The following is a 13,690-nucleotide window of genomic DNA, read 5'->3' as shown; positions in this document are numbered from 1 at the left end:
GGAGCGCAACAGAGTAGTATCACTCTATTTGCTCTCCTTTCTTCGCCTACAAGAGTTTAGCGGGGTGTCTCATGTCTTCTCAATCCCGCTAAGGGGCGAGCATGGTTGGCTGCGTTCCCCCAACATCTTTTCTCTCCCACGAACCCATTCTGTTTCCTGCCGTTCTCTCCTGCTCCGGAAGCACCCGCCCTCAATCCGCCGAAAGGCCCATTTTTTCCGCTTGAGATTTCCGGTGCTCGCGCTCCCCCCATCCCCCCCCCTTTTTTTTGGTCATTCCCACCGGCGCCCCCCTCCGCCAATATTTCCTCCTAAAAAAAAAACACCCCCCCTCCACCAGGGGGTCCTGGGGGGGGGGGGGGGGGGGGGGGGGAAAGTATCGTGACGAAAGCTATGAGGTGTTTCGTCGAATGCAAGTGATTCGGCTCGTCACTGCATCGGCGTCGTTGGGGCAATACGCGGGTTGCAGTCGCAGAGTGTCGGCTCCTTGATCCGTTGAGGTTCAGGAGACAAGTCGTATCGTGTCCTGTTGATGGGCGGCACGGAACAGAAGCTCGTCGAAGGCGAGGGTCCAATGTGTGTGGTGGAGCGACCAGGCCTTGTGTGGAGAGCGGGAGAGGAAGATGTGTACTTTTTTCGCCGTATGGCAAAGGGGGGATCCACCTCGAATTCGAGTGTAGCAGAGAAGCGTCGCATTGGCTGGCTGCCTTATGGCTGATTAGGTCAGCATCTCTATCGGCTGAATCACGTCAATCAGCGTGAAGCCTGCCTCAAGATCTCCAGATCCCCTGTTGCTGGGGCTCTGTTCGTGCTTGAGAGGCTCATCTCATCAGCCTTCTGTCTCGACAGAAACCATCATCAACACCAATGAATGGCATCGTGATATCCATCACTACACACAAACAACAGACCGCTTCTCGACTCGGCGGTGAATGTAATCAGGAAGCTATTCAATTCTTTTCTTTCCGGCAGCTGAACGCTGAACCCTTTCCGACGCATCTCTGTCTCACCTTCAGCATTGCACCACTATCAATATCAGGCCAATGTGATACCAGACGCCCCATCGGACTCGTTGAAGATACCAAGTTGCTCGTCCATTGGCCTTCATCCCCGGCACCACGAGTCCAGATGTCGCAAGCTCGCGTCCCTATCATGGAATCAAAATATTGTTTCTCTCTTCGTTGCCGGATCAAGACCCCTGTCCCCCGAGAAGGAGGCGCCATCAGTGCGGCTCCGTGCTCAGGAGAGGGGGATGTCCAATCTTCCCGGATCTAGTCATGTCTCATCAGCTGGAATGCTACACCAGCACCAGGCCACGGAGCCCGCGAGATTGGGTCCTTGACAGCACATGGTTCGCCGTCAGGGTGCCCTGGCTTGCCTGTGCTTGTGCTTGTACTCGCTGCCTTGTCTCTCGGTCTGTGCGTCAAAGACCAGCTGGAGTCCTACAACGCAGCACGTTGGACTGAAACCAGAGACCTGTTCTAAGCTACACATCTCACCCGCTGTCAATTCTGGCCAAGCGTAAGTACTTGTCTTGCATTTCTCACCTCTGTCACATCTCATCGTCGCAGGCCACACCCTCTCTTTCACTTGGCGTTCTAAGAAAAGTCGAATGCTGGCGCACCATTATCTCCGTTGTCTCGAGCGTCATCATTCTCAACTCTACAGCAGGCGTCCATCCCAAGGCCCGGATCGCTTGATGGCCTCATGCTTGCTTCCTTTCCATGACGCGTTAGGGGGGGCCAGAGAATTTCTTGGAAACCCATCAACTGGCCTGAAGTATCGCGCGAAAGCGTTGTGTTTTCGACTCTGCACCAATCGGGACAAACTACCATGCAGCATGTGCAATGTTGGGCCGTTTTAGTGTTACCCGCCCCATGTCTCGGCGTTGAGGCGAAGTTCCGCCCAGACGCCCTGATATCATAGCCGATTATCGCCCAGTCGTCCGTGGCGAACCTTCCCGCCCACAACGTAAAGCCACCCTGGTCCAGCACGGCTCCCGTCCCAGGAACCCAGGGTGCAAAAAGCATGAAAGGGCTGTAGCTGAAATTGGGTGGGAAGAGCCTGTCGACGTCCACATTTCTGGGGTCACGGCCACCTTGGCATCATTTCACGGGAGCTGCCCGAAGCCAGCCAGGGGACAAGACCATGGGACCGGGACGCCACGGACTGTTTGTTCATAATACAGGGAGTACATGGCTTTTAGCGGGTTGTCTTATTTAGTTTGCGTGTCCCCTCGACCCAGAACTGATCCTTCGTAGTCTGTGCATACTGAAAGACCAGAAGGATATGCCAAGAAGAACTTGGACCGAGCCCTACCACTACTTCACGACCTTGCTCCATCGATTGATCAGGCAAACACAGACGAGGCTATTGACGTCACGGCATCTGTGTGATGGCTGGCGACGCCGACGCTGCTGCGGCTGCGGGCTTCCTCGAATACCATGAGCCTCAGGTTCAACAGATTCTGATCATCATCTCATTCTTCTTTTTCCTCGCCCTCGCAGAATGGATCTCCGACAAAATCTTCAAGGCCGGCCTCATCGGCCAAATGATCGTCGGTTTGCTATATGGCATGCCCATTGGCAACGTTATGCCCATTGAGTGGCAGGAGACTTTCGTGAGCCTGGGATACATCGGGCTCATTCTGATCATCTTTGAAGGTACACTCCCTTATCGCCCTTGACAAAGTTGCCATGCGGTGACTGATCTGGCTGACATCACAGGCGGCCTGACCGTTCATCTCGGCCTTCTCAAGGCCAACTTCTTCCTCAGCTTTTGCGCAGCCGCCATTGGCATCCTCATTCCCATAGGGCTATGCTTTGCTCTTCTTCACACTGGGTTCGGCTATGGTGCTGTCGAGACCTTCATCATCGGCGCCGCCCTCTCTGTGACATCGCTCGGTACGACTTTTGTGGTGATCGGCAGCGCCGCCAAAGGCATCGATTTTGCTAAGACAAAGGTCGGAACGGTGCTCATCAGCGCAGCTGTCGTCAGCGACGTGACAGGCCTCATCATGGCCAGCGTCATCCACAACCTGGGTTCTGTGGCAGACGGAGGCGACGACGTCAACCTCGGATGGCTCATTGGTAGGCCGATCCTCGCGAGTGCCCTCCTCGGCATCCTGACCCCGCTCGTCGCCAAGTTTGTCGCCGGACCCATATTCCGCTGGTATATCGAGGACATCTTCGCGCGATACAAGCATACCTCCAACATTTTCCTCATGCTCATCACGCTCTGTGCCTTTGTCAGCATCGCAGGCTTTGCCGGCGCCTCAGCCCTCTACGGATCCTTCCTAGCTGGCACTTTCCTCAGCGCCCTGCCATGCATCCATCCAGATGGGCCCTTCATGGTCTTTGACCGTGAACATGGCGAGTCGGACCCCGACAAAACGCCGACCTTTGTTCACACGTTCGAGAAGTACTTTCTCGGCGCGCAGACGTACATCCTCCAACCCATGTTCTTTGCGAGCATCGGCTTCGCCATCCCTTTCAAGAAGCTTTGGACGGGCGAGGCTATCTGGCGCGGCGTCGTCTTCACACTTCTCATGCTCGCTGGCAAGCTCGTCGTCGGCGCTATCGTTCCCATCCGCGACTTTGTGGCCGAGAAGCCCATGCTCCGTCCCCGCGAGCTCGCCTCCTCGACCTGGAAGCCCGCCATGCTCCTCGGTGTCGCCATGGTCGCCCGCGGCGAGATCGGCCTGCTCATCATCCAGATCGGCCTCAACGAGACAGCGTATCTCTCTGAGGACGCCTTCATCGTGGCCACGTGGGCCACCGTCTTGAGTACCATTGTCGGCCCCGTCGTCGTCGGTCTGCTGCTGAAGTGCCATGGCCAGTCCATAAGCGACGACCAGCGCTGGGGTCTACAGACGTGCGATCTCTTTGAGGGCTGGGATAGTGACGCCATCACCATGGAAGAGGGCGGGCGCGGAAGCCGCTGGGCGAGCCGACGACACTCGAGGGCCGTGAGCCGCGCGGCCAGTGAGCGGACCAGGAGCCGGGCTGCATCAAGAGCCCCTTCGCGGGGTCCCGGTGGAAGTGACGAGGAAGGTGAGCGGAGAAAGTCAGAACTGCTCGACGCCGCAACCCTCGCCAACGCCATTCGAAAGCGTGCAGCCGCATCTGACGGCACGATCAATGACGAAGGCACGGAGAAGCGGCTGGTGGCGGCAGCCTCGGAGCCCACGATTAAGCTGCCCGAGCCCGCAGAGGAGGCGGAACAAAAGGCCGACGCGGGGATCCGCTCCTCGGTGCCGGATATTGAGACGCGGCGGGTCACGTACGACACGCCTTTAAGTCCCACGAGGGGCCGTCACATGGAGAGATCGGGTGACGGTTCGATGAGTCCTGGCCGGGGGGCAAGTAGAGGACGCCGTGTGGAGAGAGCGAGAGAAAATGATACCCCAGGAGAGGATGAGAAGAAGGAATAGCGTTGATTGCCGTTACGTGTTGGATATACCCTCGAAGAAAGAGGAGGGAACCCGGGATATCGCCATCCAAATTGACGTGACGATATTTTCATATCCATTTTATCTGCCAAGTCTGTATTCATATCAGCAGTTGTCGACCGCCAAGTTGAGACTGCTGAAGGTAGATGATAACAGTCGCTCAGCTCATCCTTAAACTTTACGATTGCATTGCCCGAAGACACAGTCGGCAAACGTGGCCAAAGCATAATCAGCTCAACTTACATCCGAATAAAAGTAACAGGCGTCTCCGATCGGCACCCATCTTCCCGGGTCTAGAAGGCGATATGGCTGGCCCGCTTCGGCCCATTCGGGCGGCAGTCATGTAGACCACTGCCTTCTTTGTCCAGGGTTCAAATTGATGACCAAACACTCGGACATGATACCTGGGTAGGGGAGATCGTCGCATCACTGGGGGGGATGCTAGCCAGGTTGAATTAAGCAATGAACGCTTGTTAGAATAAATTAGACTGTATTCTTAATTTGTACAAATGAAAAGTCGTGTGAGCTCTCGCGCTCTAACACGAGGGTCCTGGTATATACACCTCCAACGCCGGCTTGGGAGAGAAAAAGGAGAGAAAAAAAAGAAGAACATGCCCCCACGCACGCGCCATCCGTCAAACCTCCCTCACAATTCCCATTCGGCCCACAGGTCTCTCAACCCTCACCACAGCCTCTTCTCTCGGCGGCCTGATGTACTGGGAAATCCTCTGTGCAACGATGCTGCTCTGCCGCCTCAAGCCCGGCCCAGCGATCGGGTGTACGATCCCGGGACTCTTGACGACGATGGCATCGTCAATCGAGCTGCTGCCACTTTCCTCGTCGCTCGTGCGGGGGCTGTCCCTCTTGCCAGAGTAGCAGGCGCTGTCCCGCTTGCTCTCCCGCCGTTTGCGCCGCACGGCGTTGACGCGCATGGCCATCTCCTCGGCGTGCGCCCTCGCCACAAAGCGGTCGTAGTCGGTGAAAGTGTCTTCCCCCTCCTTGGTTGCATTGAACGGCTGTGAGGCTGCCCCGGCCAGCGCCTTTTCTGACGCAACGAGGAACGGATTTTCGTTCTCGCGCTTCTCGAGGGAATGTTGATGTTGGTGATGTTGCTTATCGGGTTGGTTTTGGTGGCTTGCAAAAAACGAACGCGTCCGGCCGCGACCCTCGCATGGAAACTCGCGCCGCGGTGCGCCATCGCTTCATATTGCGAGCCGTGACTCCGCCTCCGCGCATCAATACACTTCACATCCTGCTGCTGTCGATTCCTCTCGTCGTCCGTCTTTCGGTGAGGGCCGGCATCGGCGTATGTTCTATCAGAACGGACTTCGACACATTTGCTGTTGAACCCACGGCACTGTCGTGCGACACGGCTCGGTGGTGACGACGGTTAGCTGCCGTCGTTTCGGAGAAGTCAGAGGCCGCGTGGCGGGGCACGTAGGCCGTGCGTGGCGTCGTCGATTTTGCGGCGGCGACGTTTCCCTTGTTGTCAATGTCGTTGCCAAAGTCATTTGATGATGAGGCGGCCCAGAAGCGATTTCGAAAGCTGGGTTTGGATCGCAACTTCGTCGATTGCATGGTTGAGGGCAGTGCCATGGTGGTGGTGGCAGCAGGAGTAGCAGTCGGTTTTGTCAGCAGCAGGGACTGATGGCGAAACATAAACTTTTTGCGCAGGGGGAGGCCGTCGTCTACAACGACGGGAGCGGGGAGAGGAGCTTCTTTTGGGGCGGACGAGGGCGACGCTGCCGAGCCCTCATCGATCTTATGAAGCTTGCTTCTCACTGTGTCAACGGGCCGCCGCAGTGCATAGACATCATCCGCCCGTCTGCTAGGTGCAGTGCCCTGTACCTCGCTGGCGCCGCCAGGCGACGGACCCGTGTTCGTGGGCGGAGCTCCCCTTCCTGCTGCAGCTGCGGAAGCATCCTCAAAGTTATTAATGGCAGCTATGCTACCGTTGCTCCGCCGCATCGAAGCGCGACGAATGAGGCGGCTGAGAAACCCCGGCTCGCCAGCGGGTGATGACGAAGTCGTGGCTGGTCCCATGTCTGCTGACTGTTGTCGTTCCGGGGGATGACTGCTGCAGCTATGCTTGTTTGGCGTGGGCCCGGAGCCGGATGGGTACTGTTACTTGATTTGGATGACGAGAGCAGATGTATTTGGGGGCGATTTCGAAAAGGATTTCAATTTAAGTGTTGTGGGCATCCGTTCTTTTGTGAATACCAGCGAAGACAAAGTAGCAAGAAGACGACGCTTTTGCGTACACAGCTGACCAACGCTGGAGGGGTCTTCGGATGTAACGTCGTCGACCTTCGGAGCCAGGGCGGTAAAGTTCGAGCTTCAGGCTTTCGGTTGACGGGAAGAGGCCCCAAGATGGGACACGAAAAGGATCAAGGGTGGTACGGGTGCGCGGCTCGGTAATGAAAAATAGGTTCCGCTGATGGAAAATGTCAAAACAAAGTGAAGGGTGTCGCCGGTGACGTTCTCCCTGACGGCCCTACGGCGGCTTCTTATGCTATGGCTTTCCGGAACCTTGTGGCGGTGGCCCACGTTCGTCGATACCTAGGTAGTTTGTGAAGTGGCTTTTCCCACCACGTCAGGAGACTGCCAGATGCAGGACCAGTGCTGGCAAGAGATTGAGGAGGGCTAGGGAACGAGAGCAGAAATCGGAGGTTGAGCCGGGGGAGGCGATAATGATAGGGCACAAGTTAGAAGAGGGAGTTTGGTTGGTCTTGTCAAGAGATGCAGCTCTTCCCACCCCAGCAGCAAAGGAACAGCCCGTGGGCCCACGCTAAACTTAATACCGTGGCATAGGCCTACTGGATGAAGAAGAGCTGTCGGGACCAGCCTGCATTAGCATCAGACGCTTTCCCCGTACACCGCAGCCTGAACTTCCAATCCCGAGGGTCGTATACTACAGGTGTGTCTCAAGCACGCCCAGAAGATGACGGGGACGGGGTTGCACGGTCACAAAGGGACTGGCCGGTTTCTGGATGACGCCAGCAGGGTACTGGTGTCATGCAAATCATAAGGGTCATTGACGAGGCAGCGAATGGAACGATGGGGGATGACATCCGCGAAACAGCGGAGATCAGGATGCGGGATGAGGGACGGGCGCCGAAACAATTGCAAGTGATATGCTGAAAGCCCAAGGAGGGCCCTTCTAGGTTAGGGTGTCCCCTAGAGGGTCAGGACTATTTACTGAGGCGTCCAGATACAGTCAGCAAGGCGTTCTGTGGGCCTTGGATCCTGGTGCCATGTGTATTAATTGCGAATGCCGAGTTTGCCGCGGGTCTTGCCGGACAACTTAAGCTTCCGGAGAGTTGAGCGAAAGAGCGTCGCACAGATGGACGGTCCAGATGTCTTAGGTTTTGCCCTGCCAGCCAAGAGCTTGCTCAACGAGTCAAGAGACAAAAAGTACACGTACTGTGGTGGAGGCTCGAGGGTCGCAGCTCTCCAAGCGAAGACCTCAGCTATCAGGCCTAGCGCTGCCACAAGAAACAAATGTACTTGGCCTGTATCGGAGAATAATGCCAAACAGTCTCAGCAGGGAAATCAAATACCCACATCCCCGGAACCACGGCATTTCTGATTGGGTCCATGCGATCGATAGCTTCAGCCTGGGCCTGTATGTTTCAAGCGCCATGTGTTCGTGTCTGGGGGTTGTCCTTCTTTCAGATCGAGGTCCGAACAGCCCAGAACGATGCCATAGTATCAAGAATATGGTCCTCTCGCTCACAGCCTGGTTCAACTTCGTGGCTTCAGCCCAGTGGTGTAAGCGATCCTTAAAGGTTTACTAACGACGGCCGACCAAGTGGTCACGTTTCTAGTGTATGGGAGGGGTGGCTTGAGATATCCTCACATGGTTGGACACCCAGGCAACACCAATAGACAGATCATTTTTGTTGTAGATCCTTACGTCATGCCCAAGGCTGATTACGATTTAGCATTGCCCAAGGGGCGCTTTGGGAATGATAGAACGTCGTTTACCGAGACGGAGACGAACCAGACCAGTGGTTTGACAGCGATATAGCCAGCATACAGGGTTTCAACGGAAGACGCAGCAAGACCAATAGGAAGAGATCTGTGCCTGGTCCCAGTATAGAGGAGAGACGGAGTGCTGGGTCGCTTTGACAAGGTGCTAATTTCAAATCACAGAGCACAGCTCAACCAACTCGTTGGGAATCTCGAGACAGGCCAACCACGGTACCTGAGCTAACAGGCACCAGCGCTAGGAAAGCGGAGGCGTCCCTCGCTAGCGAAGCTTCGCGGCCCCCGTAGGTCGCCTTCCGCCGTCTCAAATCGAGGGGCCTGGAATCCCTGAAGCGTCCTGACAGGCGTCCTTTCGTCGCCTTCTCCAGCAGAAGAGGGCGCCCGAGTCCCAATGTCCAGATCGGCTGCTCTGGGCAAGCCACTACATGTGACTCTGGCACGCCATTGCTCCACGTCGTGTCCATGCGACACGGTAACATCTCATCCCTTCTTTTTGTCAATATTATTCACCCGCAGCACGAGAGGAATCTATTTGACTCCGAAAAAGCGATTCGCTGCTTACCCAGCCTCAAACCCTATAACACCTTTTATCGTCGCTCATTTCCTACTGTATTACAGTACCGGCTCAGGTGCCAACACCTACGAATCTCCTCCCATGAGCGATCCACCGCTGAGCTCATGGGCATTTCCGTCTGACTGCTGCGGAACTTAAAGTGTCGCCATTCCTTCAAAAAGTACGGGGACGGCACCTAGAACCCGAGCAAGTATAGATGTAGAGCAAATAGTCATCAAATGACTTCCGAAAATACAGATGTGAGATCGCATATCCCGTTGGAACCAGATTCAGGAGAAGCAATGTCATAATTCATAAATTCCCGTCATGGTCGACGGTTCACGCTTGGCCAGTGGCCTAGTATGAGCTATATGCAAGCCCTATGAGCCCATTCTCATTTGACCCAACGCAAGGGCAGCGTCAGTCTCGCTCTTCAGCTGTTCCTCGGGGCCCGGTGTCCACCCCATCCATGCGGGTGGCTGACGAAGTTTTAAAACAAGAGAATCGAAGTACTTAAAAGGATTCAACTGAAAGGGCCCCATGTTAGGCGATATCCTGCTCAGAGGTCCCGACGGCGGGGAACGTGGCTCCAATGGGACTAGTCTTGCAGGTGTCAAAGGCATCTGAACTGGCCCCTGATGATGTTGGTCAGCGGGAGTGTAGATCGGCGCCAGCTCCATCGTGTCCATGGAGACTCGCCGAAGGTCCGAGACGATGTTGGGTGAAATACCCATGGCGCTCTGAAGCCTAGGCGGCGATGCTGCAGCTGGAGTCAATGGCAAGGGTAGAGCCAGAGGGGTGGATGTGTCCGTAAGAGGTGGCCTGCTGATGCCCTTGGACGGGATCGTTCGAGGCGTCGACGGGACAGTACGTCGGACAGAACCAGGAAGGATAACCTCCTCGCCATCGATCATCTTGCGCTTCCGTTTGCGTGGATTGGCCTTGATGGCTGCGCCAATGGTTGCCGATAAGTCGTGTTCAATACCAGCTTCTACAACCAGACCTTGCCCGACTGCCTGAACCACAGGCTCTCCAAGTTGAATATCTTCTTCCGAGACATAAATCCAACCGGGCCCTTGCTTTCTGGCGCCTGCTCTCTTTTTCATAGCTCTCGCAGAAACATTCGCTTCAGCACCCGCAGACGGCGCCTTTTGGGTACGGCGTGAGTCTCTTCTGCGTTTCTTCGTCGCCACGGACGACTCGGGCTCCGGTGGTTGCCCGGCCTTTGCTTCTTGATGATCATCTAATGCCCGCCTCGCTGTCGCCAGTGTTGGTAGAGGTTCAGTGGGCAGAGGCGTTCGGGACAGGATGGTAGCCGAGGGCAACACAGAACATGATGCTGACGACGGCAACGAGGGTCTGTGCGAACCCGCTGTTCTTGTCGGGTTCGGCACGGGCGTTCTCAAAGAGCACTCAGGTACCACTGGTGTCGGAGATGAGGGAGTCGATCCGCTAAAGCGAGCCAGCCGCGCGTCTCTTTGTAATGAAGTGAAAGATACCAAGGGTGACTCGTCACCAGTAATCTTTCGAAGGTCCCTTGCTATCTGCCAAGTCAAGAATGCCGCATTGTGTTTATCTTCTCGCATGACTTGCGGTCGTCGTGGCGCAGCTGTCTTGGAGGTCTGTTCCAGGTGGCCAAGAGGATCATGATGAGAGTCCTCGTCCATGTCTTTCGTGTCAGGTATGATTGGATTGCCTGTGTCTACTGGTTTGCCAGCATCGCCGCTAGACCGCCCCTTTGCAGCCTTGGTCTCACCGGAACTCTCGCGTTTTTTCTTGCCAGGCACCGGAAGCTTGGTTCCTGGCGGCAGCCACAACAAAGGGACTCTTTCTTGAAGATTGGATACCCAGGCATCGCAGTCCCACTGGATCCAATAGTCGATAATGTCACCCCAAGAGCTCTCCGACGGCTTGGTGAAATTGACAAATATGACCTTGCCTCCCTTGCTGTGTACCGTTTTTGCGAACTCGCGGACGAGAACCTTCAGACCATGTACCTTGAGCGACGTGCCGAGAATCAGCAAGGAATCCGGATAAAGGGCGAGGTCATGCTTGACGAGGGGGTCGATCAGGTGCGCGTTGGGGTGCTCTTCGCCATAAAGAACAATGTCAGGTCGGAGCTTGCCCACACCGAGAGCCCTTTTGCCCCTTTCCTCTCGGGCAACTGTGGCCCCAACGCAGTGTGGGCACTCAGGCTGTCTTCCGGATAGCGTCTCGACAGATCGTCCGCCCTCATCCCACTCACAAATGCGGCCACAGAGAAAGCACCGAAGAGACTGCAAAGATCCGTGGAGGAATACGCACTCGACTCCACCGTTGGCAGCGTCTCGTTTGACGATTGATTCGTTCGCCTCGCCCTCTCCACCTTGCGAGCTCGGTGCTGAGAAACCGCCTGCAGATTTACGCGAGAATCGACCGCGGCTCCCTGGGCCCTGCTGGAGGGACGTGGAAAGTCCAACCTTCTCTTCAATCTGATCGATATTCTGAGTGTAGCATCGGACGAGTTTACCGCGATCACGGAGATGGCTAATGAAGAGGTGCGATGCAGTGGGCTGCACATCGCGAGCCTTTTGTCGGAGGGTCGTGGCAAAAGTATAAAACACCGAGGTCCTCAATGGATCTGACCAAATAGAAATATCGAAAAGATCTCGCCCTTTGATGTTGGGGAGAGTAGATCGTACGGGATTCGAGGTTTGAGATATCAAGGATGGACGGGATGATGGTGGCGTCTCGTCAGTCTCTGAGCAAGTCGTGCTACCAGCTGCGCTTAAGCTTTGCTGGCTTGTCGACGAAGACACCTGATTGAATGGGTCAAAAAGAACTGGGGGGGGCGACGAAAGAGGCGAAGAATCATGTGCCATTGGTATTTGTACCAAGCGTGAAGGCGTGTGAACCTCGCTGGCCTTCCTCCTGGCAAGGAAAGATCTGGGTCTTTGACTACTTGCCAAAGGAGATGACAAAGGTGAAGACGTAAAGGGCAGGTGCATTTGCTTTGGTGTTGAGCGCGAGACCGGGAGTATAGAGGAGAGCAAAGACGGCGGGAGTCTTGGCAATCGGGGTGATGAATCTTGGGGCTGCTCGTTACTCGGATTGTCCTTGGACGGGCACTCGGGTTGATCTTGCATTTGCCAGGCCCATTGCAGAATTTCATCATCAAGCGGGTGCGTCAAGGATGACATAGACACCCTTCTTGTCCGTGCTGCATTCCGTACTTCTGAACGCCCACAGTCGACGTCGTAGTGAGGCTTCAAGGGAGGTGAGAGCGATGCTGCCCTCGTGCTGCTCGTCTGAAGGGCTGGCGCGATATGCAACGTCCGCGGGTGCTGGTCTGGTTTCGGCGATGTTGCTGTCAATAAAAAGCTGGCTGATGTCGAGGAATGCCCCCAGCTGCTACGACGGCGTGACTGTCGATGGCGCTTCGCCCGTGATGGCCCCGTCATGCCCAGATTGGTGGTCGGAAAGCGCAGGGTTTCGGTCATGAAATCAGATACGGCACCACTGATAGTGGTCGGCCTAGGCTTATCCCCCGTGGCCTGATCTGCATCTTCCCTTTGGTCTCGCCGCGCGCACCCATGATCTTCAGTCATTTGACGGGGCATGGGCTCCTCAGCATGTAGGCTTTCAATTTTGACATAATCTCCATTCCTCAAGCATTCAACTTGATCATCCTGCGTTTGCGAGGAAGCAGCGCCAGGCGAGGCTTGCCGCATAGTATCGTCGGTTTGCTCAAGCTTGCGTCTCTTCGTTGGAGGGCCATCCTCGTGCGACTCCGTCAAACCAACGGAGGTGCTAGAGTTTGATCGTGTCAAGGCAGTTGGGGACTTGGGATCTTTGTTCGCAGCGTCGAACTGCGCTTGGATGAGTGCGTATAGGCCATTTTCGGATCGGAAGTCCTGGGCAATCATTAGCCGGTGCTCTTGAGATATTCTGAACCATTGCGCCTCCTTACGGGGATTCCAGAGTTGGTACTGATGCCGGCGCCAGTCACAACAATAATCTTCCTCGACTTCAAGATTCCATTGGCGACACTCTGTAGCAGCTCATCTGCATCTGGCGACACCTGGATAGTAGGCATTCTGGGCGATCCCGCGTCCCATTGGCCTCCCACAAAAGCACTTTGTCCTCCTCCTGGTTCCTGCCTTCAGGACGCGCTGCGAACCCAAATGAGCCCAGGTTCTGAAAGAGCTTTGACTTCCGTCTAGAACCAGCTCCTTCCGAGGCGCTAATTCTCAAAGTATTGCGAATATGACAGTGGCCATGTATGTGAGAGTCCTCGGGGTTCCAGTCGAAATCGAAGCGAAATCGGGTATAGCGACGCGTCAGGAATGACTCTGCGGTTGGGAACGCGTTGTTCAGGGCGGGATTTGAGGAACGTAATGGTTTGGGAGGAAGGACCCCAGTTGTCTGTTGGCTATTATTCTGCGATTGATTGTCGTGTCGGCAGCTTGTGCTGATGGGAGATCAGAAGCGGAGGTGGTGGCTAGCTTGACGCGTCGTGACCCGCTCTTGGGCTAAATCCAAACAGTATGCAAAAAATATGATACCCAATATGTATGCTTAGAGTCTACTGTGAAGAAGTTTGTGGCGACTACCTCAGGTCGAGGAGAAGCGCTCGAACGGAAGGTCGTCGTCGGAGACGGAGGTTGGCGTCGGTTGATGTTGTGGTGAAGCGCGGGCGCCAGTACCACAACGATCACGGC

At 55.6% G+C, this 13,690-nt stretch overlaps 3 protein-coding genes across 3 annotated transcripts; 1 reads left to right on the top strand and 2 right to left on the bottom strand.

Annotated features, from left to right (window-relative positions):
* Positions 1-2,392: 2,392 nt before the first annotated feature.
* VDAG_08257 (sodium-hydrogen antiporter) lies at positions 2,393-4,429 on the top strand (the record flags this gene model as incomplete). Its single annotated transcript, XM_009657634.1, has 3 exons — positions 2,393-2,660; positions 2,724-4,334; positions 4,407-4,429. The coding sequence occupies 3 exons, from the start codon at positions 2,393-2,395 to the stop codon at positions 4,427-4,429; spliced, it is 1,902 nt and encodes a 633-aa protein (XP_009655929.1).
* Positions 4,430-5,082: 653 nt separating this feature from the next.
* VDAG_08256 (uncharacterized protein) lies at positions 5,083-6,490 on the bottom strand (the record flags this gene model as incomplete). Its single annotated transcript, XM_009657633.1, has 3 exons — positions 5,083-5,529; positions 5,598-5,729; positions 5,801-6,490. The coding sequence occupies 3 exons, from the start codon at positions 6,488-6,490 to the stop codon at positions 5,083-5,085; spliced, it is 1,269 nt and encodes a 422-aa protein (XP_009655928.1).
* Positions 6,491-9,370: 2,880 nt separating this feature from the next.
* VDAG_08255 (hst3 protein) lies at positions 9,371-13,065 on the bottom strand (the record flags this gene model as incomplete). The annotated part of the gene is made up of 2 exons (XM_009657632.1): positions 9,371-12,883; positions 12,940-13,065. The coding sequence occupies 2 exons, from the start codon at positions 13,063-13,065 to the stop codon at positions 9,371-9,373; spliced, it is 3,639 nt and encodes a 1,212-aa protein (XP_009655927.1).
* Positions 13,066-13,690: the final 625 nt, after the last annotated feature.

The sequence above is a fragment of the Verticillium dahliae genome, genomic scaffold, assembly GCF_000150675.1.
Source record: "Verticillium dahliae VdLs.17 supercont1.19 genomic scaffold, whole genome shotgun sequence".
In the NCBI taxonomy this organism is placed as follows: Eukaryota; Fungi; Ascomycota; class Sordariomycetes; order Glomerellales; family Plectosphaerellaceae; genus Verticillium; species Verticillium dahliae.
The sequence above is the reverse complement of the archived record's forward strand: the minus strand, read 5'-3'. Positions and strand labels throughout refer to the sequence as shown.